At 38.7% G+C, this 19840-nt stretch overlaps 1 protein-coding gene across 1 annotated transcript; it reads right to left on the reverse strand.

Moving 5' to 3' along the window:
* Positions 1 to 3594: 3594 nt before the first annotated feature.
* On the reverse strand, positions 3595 to 16083 carry RFC2_2 (Subunit of heteropentameric Replication factor C (RF-C)). Its single transcript, XM_051217770.1, has 6 exons — positions 15627 to 16083; positions 9174 to 9593; positions 9066 to 9134; positions 7774 to 7839; positions 4768 to 4962; positions 3595 to 3915 (listed from the first exon to the last, which is right to left on the reverse strand). Exons 1-2 carry the CDS (start codon positions 15695 to 15697, stop codon positions 9305 to 9307), a joined length of 360 nt encoding a protein of 119 aa, XP_051073963.1. The 5' UTR covers positions 15698 to 16083; the 3' UTR covers positions 3595 to 3915; positions 4768 to 4962; positions 7774 to 7839; positions 9066 to 9134; positions 9174 to 9304.
* Between the last annotated feature and the right edge of the window lie 3757 nt (positions 16084 to 19840).

Below are 19840 nucleotides of genomic sequence, written 5' to 3' on the forward strand. Positions count from 1 at the left end.
AAAGTACGTCGACCACAAAGTTGAACAAGAATGGAGAGAGTGGACAGACCTGACGAACACCACTTGAGGTAATCAATTCTGATGACAGTTCGTCATAAGCTCTCACTCGACCAGTTGTGTTCGAGTAGAGAGCCTTTATGAGGTTAATGTACTTCTTTGGTACTCCTTTCAGTGACAAACACGGCCATAGAACCTCACGATCAACAGAGTCGAATGCCGCCTTAAGGTCGAGAAATACTATGATTGTGGGGCGTCTAAATTGTCATTCCACAACATCATTTATTTTGGTTTTATTTCTCCAAATAATCTGGGTTGTTTTACTTCTTGATAATGCAGTCCTGCTCTTGTTCGAACCCTCTTCTTTGAATTTTTTTGGACTTGGTATTCTTTTTTGTATAAAGTCAGATTTATTCATCGATACCACCACAGAACCCTTATCTGCTTTAAGTAGTGATATGCTATCATATTTCCGTAGCTTTCGTAAGGAAAATAATTGTCATTCCTTGCGAAAGCTACGGAAATATGATAGCATATCACTACTTAAAGCAGATAAGGGTTCTGTGGTGGTATCGATGAGTAAATCTGACTGGATACAAAAAAGAATACCAAGTCCAAACAAATTCAAAGGAGAGGGTTCGAACAAGAGCAGGACTGCATTATCAAGAAGTAAAAATCCAAATTATTTAGAGAAATAAAACCAAAATAAATGACGTTGAGGTATACAGTCAGCTGAAACTACGCTGGTCACGTTTACTACTCATGCATCGACAGGTTGAATCACATAAATCCAATAACCGAATGAGGCCAACAAATCAATGAGTTTTCGTTGCTACAATCTAGCCCTATGGTTAGCTAACAAACTAGAATGAATTCGTAACGAAATACCCATATAAAATGCCAGGGACACTTTCGAATATGCACAAGTGATGGACCAAATAAATACAACGTACAGACTGACGGTTTCAATTTTTTACCAACGTTCTTTTAGAAGGAACAACCGACACCGTTAGCCAGTATTCACACTTCAAATTCTTAATGAGGATGTACTAATAATTTTCGATCCCAGTTTAACAAATTATTAAGCAGATGACGTGGTGATGGACAGTACTTGTTGACAAATTTGTTTGAAATTTAGAAATAATATAAGCACTACTTTTAATTAGCGTGACTGCACTTGATGTGACGTGTGCTGATATTTTTGTTTTGTGTAATGACCTATATCATGCAAACAAAGTACTTAGATCTTTTAATAAGGTTAATCCATATACTAAATTCACAATGGAACATGAAGAAAATGACACGTTCTACTTTCTCGACGTAGATATTCCCAGAAGAGAGGATAGGACCTGTCAGAGGTATATACATCGTAAGGAAACCTGGAGTGGACAAACAAGCTTTAGTCCTATTGGCTATAAATATGAGTCGGTGAAAACGCTCAACCAAAGAGCCAGAAAGTTAAGTTGACCAAAGGAACATACTATAATAAGAAACGATCTGCAAGAAAATGTTTATCTGCTATCAACTATGAATATAGTAATAAATACAGAAATAAAACGGAAGAATGCAAACCTGAAAAGAATGTTTGATTCAACTGTCATTCAAAAGTTATCAAATGAGTGAAACTAAACAAAAACCAAAAGCAGCCCTAAAAATCATGTTACCTGCAAAGTTTACACGAATATATACAACACTGTGCTTGTTAATACAAACAAAAGTGTATATCTGATGTTACTTCTAAATGCATATATCAATTTACATGTACGTCAGAAGGACAAAAAGACAACTGTCTATCTGTTGTAATGAACATATCCCAAGAAACCCACGCATTCAAGTTGGAAATAATTGACAAGTTTCAACAGAACCCCACCTGCTAGTCAGTCACGTGGCATAATACGGGTCCGATAGACTCATTCAAATTTATCAATAAACAATCCAGTTTGACGTTACTAACATTTGCAGAAGTCATAATGAACAGAAATGATAAAGCTGACCTTCGTATTCAAAAAGAGCGAGTAGTTAGCCTTCAAATGGCTTCCTTACGCCTGTTACTCCTCGTGAAGGAGCATAGGCCGCTCACCAGCATTCGCCATCCAACCCTGTCCTGGGCAATCCTTTCCGAGTCCTTCCAGTTGTTATTCATCCTTTTCATATCTGCTTCTATTTCCCGACCTAATGTGTTCTTTGGCCTTCCTCTTTTACGCTTCCCTTCCGGACTCCAAGTTAGGGCTTGCCTCGTGATGCATTTTCACCGACTTTTCTAGTTCCTTCTTCAGCTGGAAGCTGGTTTGTTCTCTCCCACAAAAGGCTGTTGCTGATGGAATCCGGCCAATGGATGTTGAGTATCTTGTGTAGACAACCATTTATAAATACTTGTACCTTCTTGATGGTGGTTGTTGTAGTTCTCCAAGTTTCGGCTCCGTACAGTAGAACTATCTTGACGTCCTCACTTTGATATTGGTTGAAAGTTGTTTTGAGTTCTATATGTTCTTCAATTGTAGGAATGCGGCCCTTGCTTTGCCAATCCTCGCCTTTACGTCTGCATCTGAACCTCCTTGTCCATCGATGATGCTTCTCAGGTATGTGAAGGATTCTACATCTTCCAGAGTTTCGCCATCAAGAGTGATTGGATTGCTGTTTTCCGCTTCGAATTTGAGGACCTTGGTTTTCTCTTTGTGTATGCTGAGGCCTACTGATGCAGAGACTGCTGGTACACTGGCTGTCTTTATCTGCATTTGTTCATGTGTGTGCGATAGGAGGGCTAGGTCATCTGCGAAGTCCAGATCGTCTAATTGGTCCTCAACTGTCCGTTGTATGCCGTGTTTTCCCTCAGATGTCTTCATAACCCAGTCGACCACCAGAACAAAGAGTAAGGGAGAGAGTAGACAGCCTTGTCTGACTCTGGTCCTTACTTGGAATGCGTCTGTCAGCTGTCCTCCACCCACGACCTTGCACTGTAGTCTGTCGTATGAGTTCCGGATAATGTTGACAATCTCAGGAACTCCGTAGTGTCGAAGAAGTTTCCATAACGCCCTCCTGTCTACACTGTCAAATGCCTTTTCATAATCAATGAAGTTGGTGTACAGTGATGAGTTCCACTCAACTGATTGTTCAACGATGATCCGTAGTGTCGCAATTTGGTCTGCGCACAACCGATCCTTACGGAATCCAGGATCGGTCAAATGGCTCGATAACATTTTATTCTCTTACACGTTCACTTTCCCTTTCTAAACTTCTAGAAAATGTTGCTAATTTGACTAATAACATCTTAACATTCTAAAACTCTTACTTCAAGTAATTATCGAAAGGATTTTTCGAAACTTTATTCCTGTTTTTCATTCACATTACATACTACTTATTAAGAAATAAATTTAAAATTATCTTACAAATTGAAAATAACTAAAACTATTAACAACGAAATACAATAAATTCATTGTATCTTGCAAATATTCTGGTTATTGCTCTATTTAAATGTGCGATTTAACTAAAGGATATATTTACTAACATTTCTGTGCACACAGATACCCTATTAATCAACTTAATTTGTAAAAACACAAACATGCAATCCAGTATCATCACAGTAAGTGAGAAAAAACATAGATGGGTATCATTTATTTATCTTATTTTTAGCAACAATTATTAGACGATAAAATGAACTTAGCCAGGTTGTTATATTTATACATTTTAGTTTAACATTGTCGTAATACAAAAATAAAAATCTGAAATGTGAGAAGAGTTTAATACAAGCACATCAAGGTAGTCACTAGCTGTACAAAATAAACATTCGGAAATGGTATATTAATAAAAACAAAATTTTTATTTTGGTAACACTATTTTACAAAGGCGAGCAAGGAGACCAGCTAATTGTAGGTATGTACCTAGTCCTTCGGAAATTCGTAAATGAGTAAGGCCAACCTCCTGTAAAAAGGCAAATGACAATAAGTTTAAATAAATAATTACGGAACATCATAGTTTATCAAAAAACCTAACTTGGCAAATGTATGTTCCAATACTGTACTTTAACTTTAAATGTAAACAAGCTGTAGAAGAAGCTACGACATTGAAATTGCCCAGAATAAAATCATACATTTTGATGCTTCATTATCTACAATCATATGACACATCGCAGACGGAAAGTTGACGACGATTTATGTATTTTCATCCGAAGCTCAACTTTCCGTCATTTTAGCTTGTAACACCAAATATTATCGAATTCACGTTCGTACACCAATCACTGTTGTCTCTTTGTACCACTAAACACACACAGATTCCATGTTATTTCTGAGTTGTCTGTTCAAGTTCCTCTTTGTTATTCGCTCCTCAGCATTAGCGTGCTGTATGAGAAGACTGCAACTACTACATTTACTCACACTTCACAATCTATCAATGACTGGAGGTTGCATATTACTTCATCAAAACTTTACGAATTCATATCATCTTGATTTTTCCACAACAAATTTCGGATTTTCTGTCGACTAGTGAATTTACTACCCTTCTTTATAAATACATATTATTCTAAATACACAGCGATTGGAATGAAATAATAAAAAAACGTTCTGTTTTCTGGAAAAGTCATATTATACTTTAGTCACGAAATCTACGAATAAAAAATGTTTTGGTTTCTAGTTTGATTGGTATTACTATTGTACTTCATGAAGAAATGCACAAAGCAAGAAAATAAATATGTAGCGTTTACAAAATTGTGCACTTGATGGAAAAATGTTTGATCCCACTTCACTATAAGAAAGCAGAAAGACTATAATAATTTACTTTTATAAATCCCAATTTGAGATACTCTTCCATTGGATGATTCTTTATTACTCGAAAAGTGATGGTGATAATATCTTCAGCGGAATATCCCAAAGTCCATAAATGACGTAAGATCTTGTGAGCAGCTGACAATTCACCCTTAGAACAATGATCAATTAACTGTTTAATAAGCATTGGGTGGGGTTCATCACAAACCTGCCATATGAAGATTAGGATGAATTCAATAATTATTACCACAAAATAATGATTTTAATAGGCTTATAGATTCTTATGATATTAATGAATACAATATTAAGTATTTACTAGTTGGTATGAATTTCTGAATAGAAAGAAATCTCATACCTTACTCGATTCCACACTTAAGGTAGTTGATGTGAATTACTTCATAAAAGAAAGGGGATTGGATTTCTCTATTTGATTGTTTTGCTGTTTGATAAGACATGTGAATTGTGTTTAATTAATGTTATTAAGTATAGTTGTGTTCCCAATAGCTTCATTTCTGAATAATCAAGTGCATGATTTCTTAACATACAAGTAAGGAGTGTAGTATAACCTAAGAAATATTTTAGGACTTGAAAGAATTTATTGATTAAAGACTCGTTTATTTTTTTTGTCTGTAACTGTAAACATTCATGAACACGATGGATAAAGCATCATGTTACTTGAATGCTAATGTATGTTCGTGGAAGCGAAAGATTTGGTAGTGCAGTAGTAAGGTTGTTTAGGAGGGAAACTTTGGTCGCGAAAGGCTGACAGGAGTTGATAAATTATAGTTTACACTAATAAGAGCGAGCATTTGACTGACTATTAAATGTTTTGATGAAAAATTAAAACTACCAGATAAACTATTGTCCTACAGTATAAAAATATATAAATTTCAGCATGACGGTTCAGCCTTAGATTATCATAGCTAATAGTCTAAAAGACATGAGTGTAAAAATTATTCAGATCAATGTTTATTCTAAGTGAGTATTCACATGCAAGTTTATGTGAAAAAATGCGATTTTGATAACAACTGTTTTTTAGTTATTTCACAAATAGGCGAATTCAATTCGCGTACAGACAAACAGATATCTTAAATTATTGAAATTTGTTGCCAGTTTGAACTGTAAACAAATTTGAAGCCTAATGAAATGATACGCTTGGTAAAGACCAAATGAAAAATTCTACTTTCGAGAGACCGATTAACTGATTGAAAGTGATTAAGTTACTGTGATATCTATTTCCATTTTTAAGAAAGCGCACTGGATAAGCACGTCTTATAGTGTAGGTCAATTATGAAATTTAGTGCAAACTAGTACACTAAATATTCAGAACTACTTTGTTTCGCAGTTCAAACACTTGCCATTTCGAAACTCTACTTTGACTTGGGGAAGTGTATAGTGTTTCCAGCTTATACTAAATATACTATATGGAGCTGGGGTACAAGAATCTAGTGAGTTACATTACAATTGTAACTAATTATCTGTATAAGTTCCGTTATATCTCTATGAATTTAGATGAGAAAAATGAACAGTTAGTGATTTTCTCACCAATGCAAATTATTACTTCAGATAATCTTTTCTGAGTTGCTAAAGACGTTTTATCTGACTCTGGCTGTTGAAACTTTCGCAGATTATATCAAAACTTCCGCTTCATGGTTCGACTGTTCAAAAGCCATTTATTTTTAAGCAACAGGTTCACCTAGGTTTTTATTAAACTTGTTAACATCCAAAGAGGATCAACTTATTTTCATTTTTATGGTAATTCTAACGGCTTAGAAAGATTTCTTTCTGGAGTGTTAATTTTATCGTAATTTAATCCTATTCAAAGAGTCTTTTGCTTAAGGTAACAGCCAATATTAAAGCACTCAGAGGTGATTAAGCTGATTGTATCGTGTTGTGCGTTGGCTTTTACCAAAGAACAGATTATATATATATATATATATATATATATATATATATATATATATATATATATATATATATATATATATGGAGGATCCGAGCATACATCATCACGAGAGCACAAATATGTGAAATCCATTCAATTAGTCACTCATATGGAACCTATAACCTGGCACATGTGCACATCAATTCAAGTTGTCATACTCCATTAGTACAACGAGATGAACTTGTCAAGAAAACCCCCCATAGTAAGATGTAGTAAAGAGCATTAGCGGTAATAGAAATAATCAGGCACTGATTTAGGAACTTGTGTCTAAGGGAAAACAAATAATGGACTTACCTACGCCATTGTGAACGATTTTGAGCCATGTCACCCAAAGTTTCTGACTATTAGTTACGATAACCAGATGAACAACAGGCAGGTTAGTAGTTTCCATATACCTCAGTGCAACGGTCAGTGTCCATGTAATATATTCCCTAACCATCTAAGTCAATGAAGATTTACTACCTTGTCAACATGGACCGATGCATATATGTGCCTGGTCCTACGTTGTAGGTGACTGACTGACCTTGTCAATTTATTCGCCATATTTACCTACTACTCTGAGTCTAACCTCAGAGTTGCTAACTGGACGGTCCCAAAATATAAGAACACTTATGATTGAATACTAGTGACTTACGACGATCCTCTATTTTTCAAGATTAGTTTACACAGTAACCTCGTCTCCCAGTTGGCAGACACTAAAAGAGTTTTATGAATTCATGCCAAGATTTTGTTAGACACCATCCCATCAGGGCTGATGAGACTTCCAAAATAAGTGGGATGATCAATGCACTAACTACTTCACTCTATCATTAGTTACCTCCTGAAGCAAAATGTTGCATTTGAGGAGAAACGCATTTCAAGAATATTGTTTATGTTACTTAAGGTGGTCAGAAGACTCAGAATTTTTCGAGCGTCTTCATCAAATAGAACTATAACATTTGTGTATGCTAAGTGAAAGGTACACTGGTTAACATTCAATCACTCGATTACACAGACAATTCATGCGATTCCTTAAGAAATTCATATTGTAAACAGTAAACATTATACCAACAGAAAAATACAAACAGTACTCACTTTAAAGACATTATCGCTACTGACCATCCCAAATCCTTCATAAGTTGATTGGAGATTATTTAGAGCCTATTATAACCGTTTAAAAAGTTTGGAGAGTAATTTAGCAAAGAAGAAACCTTAGTAAATTCATGCAACGAACTTAAGCACATCATCAAGTTAAACGCTATCTTATTGTCTTGGTAATGTATACCAATGTTAATCAACTAGCCCACACCTCAAGAAGTGATCACTAAGTGATAACGAGGAAAAATTATGGGCTTCAATAGTAATTGAATTTCACTTTCGTTAAAATATTTTAGATCACAGAGAAATCACACCTTAAATATAATTCATTTTTACGCATAGACGAATTTGCATACTTCAAACGACTGCTACACGTTGAATGTCATCTAGAGACGATTTTTAGAAAGAATTAGCATCAGTTGGTAAATCAAGGCAAGGTAGGAGGGAATAAACAATTTATTCTAGTTTATGTTGATCTAGCATTGTGCATTCCTGATCTCAAAGAAACCAAACATATTAGATACAGGAGTAAAGCCACTAAACAATCTGAACGGTGCCAAGATGCAATTAAGTAAATTAATCTCTATTTTGAAAAAATTAATTATAAACACTATTTGTATTCTCAGGGGTCTTTTTACAACAACGGATCCGAGTTATAATGAATATTATCGACAAGTTTTATCTTGAGAAGCACAACAACCGTAAGATGTAGTGAACATTATTGACAAGCTAAAAAAACATTTGATGACAGTCACCCATTTTATATCACAAGATTACTTAGCATTGAGAAGTCTAGTTAAATTGAACTTTCGATCCAAGTGCCACACCAACAAATAATAGCTAAGGACCCTGAAATGACCGCTTTACAAAAATCTTTAGGGAATGTTTTACTAACTCCGAACTTAGAGGTTTTTTTATCAGTTAGTTGTTACCATACTAGTTGACGGAGTAGAGGTCTGAAAGAAACTTTAAGTACTAAAAAACCTAATCATCTTTTGAAAATGGATACACGTATGAAACGAACCCATGAGAATGAGGTCACCAAAACATGGTTGGTAACTGACTTTTCGGAAGCATAAATTTGGTTTAAATTTTTTCAACAACAATGGCTTCAACTAAGCGGAATAAATTTGAAGTCCTTTACTAATTGTTATTATGACCTCCAGAGCATTTATTATAGTTTTATATTTCATATTTATTATTTGGGCTTTACTCAGCTACCCAATCTTTTCAATTATGATATAAACTATGACACAAATTTTCAATTTTTAAAAACTATTTTTATGTACCTGTCAGATTTCTTCTAGAGTACTTATATTATTGGCCTACCATCAAACATCTGGATGTTGAGCCGAAATCTAATTAACACCTTGCTGATTTACAATATCCATGCTTACTTTGCTCTTTAATGGTTAATTCTATTGTTTCTAGGTTGTAAGCAGATGTGGTCCGTGGATTTATATCATTTAACTGAAATCTTCATTTTTACTTTCTTCAAATTTATAATAGGATATTTCATTTTTCTCAATTACGTTATAAGAAACAAGACAAACTTTACCTGTCTCATGTCACCGTCTGCAGTGAACACAATGGCTTCCAAACCTTCTTCTGTATACGAAACATCTTCGATACGCGAAACTTCTAGCAATCTGGCCATCACTTGTGCAGATGTTAAACGAGCATAACGTAAAACAGCACATCTTGATTGTATTGGTTCGATGAGCTTCGAAGAATCATTACAAGCCAATGCAAAACGAGTTGTTCGAGAGTATAACTCCATGATCCGTCGAAGTGCCTGTTGAGCACCTTCAGTCATGCTTATGTACAAAATAAGAGAAGTATATGTAGAAGTAATAATAATTTAACACCAATGAGGAGAATTTGTAAGAGCGAAGTGCAATTAAAATTCTGTTAACCCTAAAGCTATCAAACAAACAGCCAAACACTGATACACTGAGCTTTAGTGGATCTTTTTCATAGCATACTATGAAACACGGACACAAGACTTTTTGATAAGGAGTTAAGGTCATCAAACTGAAACTAGTTTGCCGCGAAACAGAAACACAAAGTTTAAAAACATTGTGGGAAATTATTTTGCGATTTGAGATTTCTCCCAGTTTATGAATGCCAATTTCGCCATAAGCAACGTAGGAATTTGTTATGTAATATCTTCAGGATGATTTATAATGCTTTGAATATTACTTGTCCTCATAATCACAATTAGATAACTCGCAACGGTGTATAACCTTTAAAAGACAATATGAAGCGTTAACTAGTTTTTTTATTGTGCAGCGCAGATCACTAAGCCACAAGCACAAAGCGAATAACAGAATTGCGTATTCAGAAGAATACTAGTGAGCGAATGAATACGATTTAAGAACCGTATATTTGTAGGAAAGTGAATGATTGAGCGATTTAAGCAACTAAAACTTGAGCTGGTAGGAGTAACATATGTGTAGGCTATGACGTGAACACTCATACATGCTCAAACAAATATGATGACACTACAAAGATATACACAAATTTTTATTGATTGAATGACATTAATTGAGGAGTTTAACGACACTAAACGTATTCACAGACAATTGCAGATGAGATGCTACAAGCTGAAATAGGTGAACCACAATTTAAGCCGTCTGACTTTACGTTAATTTATTTTGATGCTTAGAACTAATAACACTACTTTCAATAAGTCACTCAGCTAAGACGTAGGACCAGGCACATATATGCATCGGTCAAAGTTGTCATACCACATTAGCACAACAAGATGAACACCGGATTCATAGAAGTAGTGATGGTAATTGACAAAAGAAAGATTACATATAAGGACGTAGTACAGTAAGAAAGAATTAGTTCGTGGAAAGATATGAAGCGATTTTAATCTCTTAATTTAAGGGAAGACAGGGAGTGTATACACCGACGCCATTGTGATCGATTCTGAGCCATGTCACCAAGAGTCTCCAACCATTGGTTACGATAGTCACGCGGACCCCAACCAAGTAGTCTGCATCTACCAACATGGCTCAGACTACAAGTTAGTGACTTCAAGCACTGATGCCACGTTTTGGTTTGGCCGCCCCTAACTTTCTTCCAACCATCTCCAATACCGGATAGCATTGCACGTCGTGGTAATCGGTGTTCAGGCATACGTAACACGTGGCCCAACCATCTCAGTCGATGAAGATTCATAACCTCATCAACTGATTTACCATCATTCCCTAATACCCTGCGTCTAACCTCACTATTACTTACTCGGTGATCCCAGAAGATGCCAGCAATATTTCTAAAGCATCTGTGGTCAAATACTAATAGCTTACGAGTGTCTTCTACTCTTAATGGCCATGTTTCGCTGCCGTAAATTAAAACAGAACGGACTGCCGCGCAGTATACTCGTCCTTTTATTGATAGACGGATATCTCGCCTTCACCACAGGTGACGTAAGTTGGCGAAAGCCAAACGGGCTTTTCGAATCTGTGCTGAGATTTCGTCCGATACCAACCCATTAGGGCTGATCAGACTTCCAAGATATGTGAAGTTGTCAACGCGTTCGACTACTTCACTCCCTATCCTTAGTTCAGGTGTTGACGCATGCCAGTCCTGAAACAACTTGCATTTAGAGGGAGAGGAACTCATTCCAAACATTCTGGCATTGTTGCTTAGTGCTACCAGAAGACTCTGCATTTTATCAGCGTTTTCACCAAACAGGTCTATGTCATCTGCGTATTCTAAGTCGATAAGTGGACCTCCTGGTAAGACATCAATACCTGAGAATTCAGTCGATGAGAAAGTTATTTCCATCAGTATGCCTATGATGAAGTTAAACAAAAATGGAGAAAGTGGACAGCCTTGACGGACACCACTTGAGGTTGCAAAGGTAGATGACAGTTCGCCATAAGCTCTCACTCGACTAGTAGTGTTCGAGTAAAGAGCCTTTACAAGGTTTATGTACTTCTGGGGTACGCCTTTCAATGACAGACACTGCCACAGAATCTCGCGGTCTACCGAGTCAAATGCTGCTTTTAAGTCGAGAGAGACCACCATTGTCGGACGCCGATAAGTATGCCTGTGTTCTGGAATCTGACGAATGGTGAATATGTGGTCGATGCAGCTACGACCAGGTCTAAAGCCAGCTTGGTTCTCTCGTGTTTGCAGTTCACGAGTCTTAGTTAGGCGTCTGATAATTATCAAGGCTAGTATTTTAGATATTATATTAGTTAAACTAATCCCTCTGTGGTTGTCACAGGATGATTTTGACCCTTTCTTATATATTGGGACAATAAGTGATTGTGAGCAGTTAGATGGGATAACGTCTAACTCCCAGATTTTAGCTAAAATATTAGTCAACTTAGTCGCTAAAATTGGACCACCATCCTTAAAGACTTCTGGAGCCAGTCCATCTGGACCAGCTGCCCTTCCTCGTTTCAGATTAACTATAGTCTTTTGAACTTCAGAGAGAGTTGGGGGACCTACTTCAATGTTCCATTCATTTTGTCTGGGAATGGAGGGTAGTTGTAGAGTAGCTGGAGGCCAGCTGAACTGCTCTCTAAAATGTTCCACCCATCGTTCTAAACGTCTGGACTGGGAGCAGATGAGAGTGCAACAGACCTGGAAGAAATCCACTGGTTTTTTTGTAATCCTTTTATTTAAATCACTAATAGATATCACTGTTGTTTCCACAGCTGTTTGTACATCCTTCCAACCAACATCTGGGTCAGCCTCATTTTCAGAACTACCCAAGTGTGACCTCAGTTGTTCATGGAATCTATTTTTGGTGTTATCATCACTCAATTCAATTCTAATGAGTCTTTTCAGTGTGGCGGTAAGGCCCTTTGAAGAACGGAGCTAACACGTCACAAACCTCTCACGAAAAGGCCGTGCGCGACCGGCCTCAAGCAGTTGTCCCTTGGGCACTGTGGTCACACTACCAAGTCACTGAGACCGCCTCTAATCCAATTTCCTTTTCAGGTGCCTCCAGAAGAACCCTTCCACGGTGTGGGCAACCGGGAAGTGATAACCGCCCTCATACCTCTAACAGCACCCAAGACCACTGTATTCATAATCAACCTTCCTCTTCAATTCCTATTATTCCTCCTATATCGACTTTCAACCCTAAATCAGTTGATGAGGTTATGAATCTTCATCGACTGAGATGGTTGGGCCACGTGTTACGTATGCCTGAACACCGATTACCACGACGTGCAATGCTATCCGGTATTGGAGATGGTTGGAAGAAAGTTAGGGGCGGCCAAACCAAAACGTGGCATCAGTGCTTGAAGTCACTAACTTGTAGTCTGAGCCATGTTGGTAGATGCAGACTACTTGGTTGGGGTCCGCGTGACCATCGTAACCAATGGTTGGAGACTCTTGGTGACATGGCTCAGAATCGATCACAATGGCGTCGGTGTATACACTCCCTGTCTTCCCTTAAATTAAGAGATTAAAATCGCTTCATATCTTTTTTTCTACGAACTAATTGTTTCTTCTTGTATTATATCTCTATATGCAATCTTTCTCTTATATATTACCACCTTTGACATAACCACTGCTATGAATCCGGTGTTCATCTTGTTGTGCTGATGCGGTATGGTAACCTGGACCGATGCACACATGTGCCTGGTCCTACGTTGTAGCTGAATGGCTGACTGATTCCAGAATGGGCGATAATCTTCTATCGATTCTCTCCAACGATGACTGATGGCAACATGGTCTATTTGAGTCCATCGTTGGTTTGGTGCACGAGCTACCATGTTAGAAAATGTCTCTCCTTATGCTTAAAATTTGTGTTTGCTAAAAATAAGCGATTGTCTGAGAACAGTTGCAGCAGACGATCACCATCATCTGTTCGTTGTGCCGGAATACTAGAATACCCACCTAAATGCCTTTCTGTTTGATTTATACTACCTATCTGGGCATTAAAGTCACCCCCTACGAGTACTATGTCTGAACGTTTAGCTTTCTGAAGAAGTTCAGATAGCTTTTTGTAAAATTCATCTTTCACTTCATCCGAGCTGCAGTCAGTGGGAGTGTAGGCAGAAACGACGAAAAGGCAACGACGTGTGTCCCTATCCTTCCGAGTTCTTACAGAGCCGTTTAACCGAACAGCACATAAACGACTATCAACGGAGATACACTCTAACAGTGCTTGTTCCTCCCTCATGCTTAGTGATATGCCTACACCTGCCAGTCCATGAGAACTGGCCGTCGGGTCACCAGATACACGGAGGGTGTATCTCGTCGGCCCTCCGTTTTGGCGAGGTGAGGTTAAGTGACTGAGCACACTAGGATCCTGTATGTGTTTCAGAGACAGAGCATACATCAATGTTACGAGATCCTAGGATTCTAGCCAAGGAAGCCTGTTGACAGATTTGACATAGGGTGCGTACGTTGAAGGCTTCAATGTGTAGTTTGGAGCGAGATTTCAGTAGACCTGGGACAGTGCTTCATGCACTAGAATCGTTGGCTATGGTGACACTTGAGGAGGAAGCCGAAGGAGGAAGTTTAGGGTTGAAAGTCGATATAGGAGGAATAATAGGAATTGAGGAGGAAGGTTGATTATGAATACAGTGGTCTTGGGTGCTGTTAGAGGTATGAGGGCGGTTATCACTTCCCGGTTGCCCACACCGTGGAAGGGTTCTTCTGGAGGCACCTGAAAAGGAGATTGCATTGGAGGTGGTCTTAGCGACCTGGTAGTGTGACCGCAGTGCCCAAGGGACAACTGTTTGGGGTCAGTCACAGAAGACCTTTTTATGGGTAATTTTTGTGTTAGCTCCGTACTTGTTGAGACCTTACCGCCGGAGACGGATATCCGTGGCATAAGGCGAGGTGTGCATTTTTAGGGTCGGCCTTTTCTAACCCCCCCCTTGTGGGAAGGCAGCATCGTTGTCATGCTGGTTGTCTGAAGAAAACACCTTACTGCTGTCACACCTATGTACAGTCAGCAGTACGACTTCGCCTTCGGACCTTGGGTTTGTTGCTTTTAGTCTTACCGCTCTTCAACCGACCTGTCTGACATGGTAGTACCTTGAGGAACGGTTGTTTCAGCCAGTATAGCTCGGTTGCTTTATGACGATAGGCAAGCCCGACCACCACGTCAAGGTAACAACAACGATCGGTCACTAGCACAACATACACTCAGTACATTTGGGATGAATCAGGAAAAAATAAAGTGGACTATATTTATAGGACGCATCGTAGTTGATAAAACTACTTCACTGCTTGCTTGTATAATAATTGTTAAGTGAAGGGCTTTGGACTCACAACAGTCTGTTTAAGAGTCCACCACTATGAACAGTTCGTTATGAAAAATGTATAATTAATACTTATAAAACAGGTAACTAGTGGTTGGTAAATGTGGCTATTAGCCGGTATTCCTGTCGAGTAGTTTATTTAAACCGAATCGTATGTCTATACTAGGAATATTATAACTTATGTTATATTTCTTTATGGTGAATTTCGGTGTTATTGGAAAAAATATTAAGGAATGTCGTTCTTTTCTGCCAACTACTGGTTGAGTTTTCGCAACCAATAAAATAAAAGATAAGAAGTATTGACCGATCACCTCAATTTTGGTAAGACTAATGTTGATAAGTCGCAAGGGATTAACTTGGTTTATCCTGACCAGTATACATTGTGAGTGACAAAGTAACACTCTATGAGTGGCGGCAGTTGACCAAAGCTCAGAAAAAATTTTAAGCAGTAAGAAAGTGCTACCCAATGGATCTGTATTACTATTAAATATGGAAAAATTAACAAACGTATCAAAAAAACATAGAGGATTTAGATAATCTTCAAAAATACTATGGGACTTAAAGCTTCAGTGACAACAATCTTATATAGAGTGAACGGCTAACCTGTCGGCTTCATCGAGGATGATTATTTTTTGCCTTCCTTCAGGAAGACTGACCTTTTTTTGAGCGAACATCTTGATTTTAGTCCTTACTACTTCGATACCCCTTTCGTTCGATGCATTTAACTCAAGGACCGCTTCTCTATAGGCACTCTTTAGCAGAGTGCGGGCCAAGCATAAGATACTTGTGGTTTTTCCACAACCTGGAGGACCCTACAGAAAGGTTAGTAAGAAATAAAAAACAGGTTACAGCTATTATGATGTTCGGTAAGTTGCCGTCTCGAGCAAAAACGGACAAACGACAGATGGTATTTTCATTACCCACGATATCTTTTAAATCAATGGGTCTGTATTTCTCGACCCAAGGTGATTCCATTGCCTTTTTAGCAACCTGTAAGTCGGGTGTTAAGTCGGCTGGCGACGAAACCATTGGTGTTGAAATTGCCACGACCTTAAGTAAGGTAAGCTCTCAATGTATAAAAACAATAGTTCAAGCTGTTCAAATGGTTCAAACGGTTGTGGACGGAATAGAAGAAGCTTTCGCTTAACAGGCTTCCGTGTCTAGTAGCAGTGGATCACCAAATCCTCCAGGCAGGAACCTAGGTATGTTAACAATAAAGGAGGAAAAGAAATTGGTAAATCATAGTGTGATGCTGTCCTTGGTCCTTAAGAATAGGTCAAGTTGCCTCTTGAAGGACTCCTGAGAAGTCGCTTGGACTAGCTCGGCCGGCAGCGAATTCCAGCTTTTGACAACTCTTAAGGAGTAGAAGTTGTGTCTACATTCCGTCTTTCTATGTTGTGTTTCCAGTTTCTGGGTGTTACCCCTTAGATTATTATTCGAACTAAGCTTAAGTAGGTGTTTAAGAGGATGTCCAGAAGTGTTAAGAATACTATAAGCCATTAGTAAATCACCTCTAAGACGCCTATATTCTAGTGGGTAAAGGTCTAGTGAACGGAGGCGTTCTTCGTAAGGCTTAGATTTGAGTCCTCGAACTGATTTCGTAGCTCGCCGTTGGATACGCTCCAAAGTGACCTTGTCCTTATGGAGTGAGGGGGGAGTACTATGTTTCCGTACTCTAAATGGGGACGGATGAAACTATTGAAGATTGTATGGAAAGTTCGTCCGTCAAACTGTCCAAAAATGCGCTTCAACGTTACCAGTGCAAGGTTTGCTCGGAAGGCATTTTTGTCACAGTTAGCGTAAGACTTTAAGTCATGGGGCACCAGGACTCCTAAATCTTTTTCGACTTGGAATACTACCAGAGAGGAGTTTCCTAAGTTGTAACTGTAGTTTGCGACATGTCGCAGATGGACTACTTTACACTTTGAAGTGTTAAAGGTAAGTCCGTTATCGTCTGCCCAACTTTGAAGTCGAGTCAGATCCTCCTGAAGTGCCTGTGTATCGTCTTGGTTGCGTATCTCTCTCCAAAGTTTCACCTCGTCGGCAAAAAGTAACAAGTCTGACGTTACCTGTTGAGGAAGATCATTTATGCAGATCAAGAAGAGAAGAGGCCCTAGTACTGAGCCCTGGGGGACCCCACTAGGACATTCCATAACCTGAGATAAAGTGAAATTAACCCTAACCTAGCTGCTTGGATACAGCACTCTAGATGTGGTCTAACATATATGGGATATAAAATTCGAAACGTTTCCTCGTCAAAAGATTTGAATGCTCGGCGAAGTGACCATAACGCACGAAAACCTTTGACAGCGACTGCTTTGCAATGTGTAGTTGTTTTTATATCATGACTTAAAACTACTCCTAAGTCTTTATGCTCTTGAACGCAAGGAAGAGGTTTACCCTCAATAGTGTAACGGTAACTATTACCGTGACCGATGTGCATTAGTACACTCTTCCTAGCATTGATTTCTAAGCCCCACTCTCGAGCCCATCTAACTAAATCGTCTAAATCAGCTTGAAGATCCAGATGATCAGCCGCACTTTTTATTGTTCTCCAGATTTTTGCATCATCCGTAAACAATAATGTCGACGACCTAAGTAACGGCGGTAACTCATTAACGTAGAGAAGGAAGAACAGAGGGCCTAAGATGGTGCCTTGGGGTACACCACTTTTGACCGGCTTCCAATCGGATAGCGTTCCGTTAACCCTCACTCTCTGTCTGCGGTCACATAAGAAATTTCCTATCCACTCATGTACAGTACCTATTATTCCGAAGCTCGTGAGCTTCTGCATAAGACCCACGTGTGAAACCTTGTCAAATGCTTTGCTAAAATCTATAAATATCACATCGACAGGCAGACCGTTATCTAGGGCTGCTGTCCAATCCTCTCTCGCAATAAACAAGTTAGTCAGGCATGAACGCTTGTTACGAAATCCGTGTTGCTCAGGAGCTAACAGATTGTGTAAATCTATGTGGCTTAGCAACCTAACCCGAATTATCTTTTCAAGTAACTTAACGACTATGCTAGTTAGACTATGGTAGTTAAATACTATCTGTCGCTGACCGTCCTTAAATATAGGACTGACTATAGTGTCCTTCCAATCTCTAGGGAGTTGAGCGAGTGAAAGGAACATGTTGAAGGGTGTCGCGAGCGGTTTTGAAATAATGTCCGCAAGAGATGACAGCAACCGTGGGTGTAACCCGTCAGGGTCTGGTATCTTACCAGGTTTGAGGTTAGTTATTAACGGAAGGACAGTTTCCTCAGTCACCTGTAAGGATTCAATAGTTGGTATCTCGGTGTGAGTAGGACAAGTATTTGTTACAATAAACGTAAAGAAGACTTCGCTAAAATAGTCTGAAAAAGTCTCAGCTTTTGCTCAATCTGATTCAGCTAGTAATTCTGAATTTTCGTGTAACAGTAACGAGGGAATATCATCACTACGTTTCATTCACCGTGTGTCCTAAACTTAAAGTGAATTACAACGTGATCACTGTTAACTAGTGGGAGAAGGTGCTGAATATCGGAGACATCCTCACAGTGGTGGGTGAGGGCGAGGTCCAGCAGTGACGGATCATGATTGAAATCAATATGTGTCGGTTTCGTGATACATTGTACAAGTGCACACTGAATAACGGTAGATAAAAGGTCGCGATCAAAACCATTAATTGGAGTTGTAAGCTCTATCCAGTTGGTATGAGGTGCGTTGAAGTCCCCAATGATGAGACAACATTCTGCCATACTCCAAGAACAGATGTGTCTTAGGATAAAGTCGTCAGCAAGACAAAACAGACTACTGTATATTCCCCCTATAGTCACTAACCTATTTATAGATTTAATCTTACAACATGCAACCTCACATGTGCCACTGGTATGAGCCTCCGATATGGTTGATTGTATACGAAAGTGATCCCTAACGTATTATATTATATCTCCCCCTTTGCGACTTGAAACTCTACCACTTCTAATACTAATATAGCCTGCGATGAAAGGAGAACAGTCTATATCTACGGTGAACCAAGTTTCTGTAACAACGATTATATCGGGACATAATTCTTCCACCATCAGACTTAGCTCGGACGTAGCACACACTTAAGGTGTTTTGGCAATCAATCGTTCTACCCATATAGGCCTCGGAAGCATTGGCTTCCAAGACCTGACTACCCGAAAACCCTTAATGGTAAGGTTGTTTTCGCCGTTTAATTTGCGAGTCCTCAACTCCGTATGAGCATTCTTCCACTTGACTCGATCCTCAAGCGGCCAATCTGGTTGAATACGGATATTTGAGTCACGAGTTTTGGGTACGTTTTTCAGTAATATGTCTCTTTCTTCGAAACTCCCGAGAACCAACTTCAGGATTCTTCTTGGTTGGGTCTCGCCTTCAACCCATTTACCAAGTCGTATTACTTTTGTAATATGTACCCCTGAAACCTCTTCTGGTAGTACATTCCTTACCACAGACTCCACTAACTGCAGGTCATGTGCATGTCTTCTAGCAGGGTCGTTGTCTTTCGACTCCTCTAGATTCCAAATAATTAAACTAGGGAGGGGTTTAGCTTCTTTCGAAACTGTGTTCACAGCTTTCGACCGTGACGTTAGATCCTGTATATTAACTACTGGTATCTTACGATTAGTTTTTATTTTAACAGAGTCCTGGGAGTCAAGCGAATGACTCACAACAATGTCAGACGAAGCTTTACTATGGGACTTTGGCGGATTGGTCTGAGAGTCCACCAAGGATTTACCAAGTAAACAGTCATTAGTTTTAGCTATCTTTCCTACTCTTCTGCGTTTTCGCGTCATCCATTTTCCATCAA

Source organism: Schistosoma haematobium, chromosome 1, assembly GCF_000699445.3.
Source record: "Schistosoma haematobium chromosome 1, whole genome shotgun sequence".
Lineage (NCBI taxonomy): Eukaryota > Metazoa > Platyhelminthes > Trematoda > Strigeidida > Schistosomatidae > Schistosoma > Schistosoma haematobium.

Bases quoted from the DNA above. Each gene is read 5' to 3' on its own strand.
- RFC2_2 (XM_051217770.1), bottom strand. From the start codon at position 15,697: ATGTTCGCTCAAAAAAAGGTCAGTCTTCCTGAAGGAAGGCAAAAAATA. The intron at 9,594-15,626 runs GTTAGCCGTTCA...TTTGTACATAAG, and splicing joins ATCCTCGATGAAGCCGACAG to CATGACTGAAGGTGCTCAAC.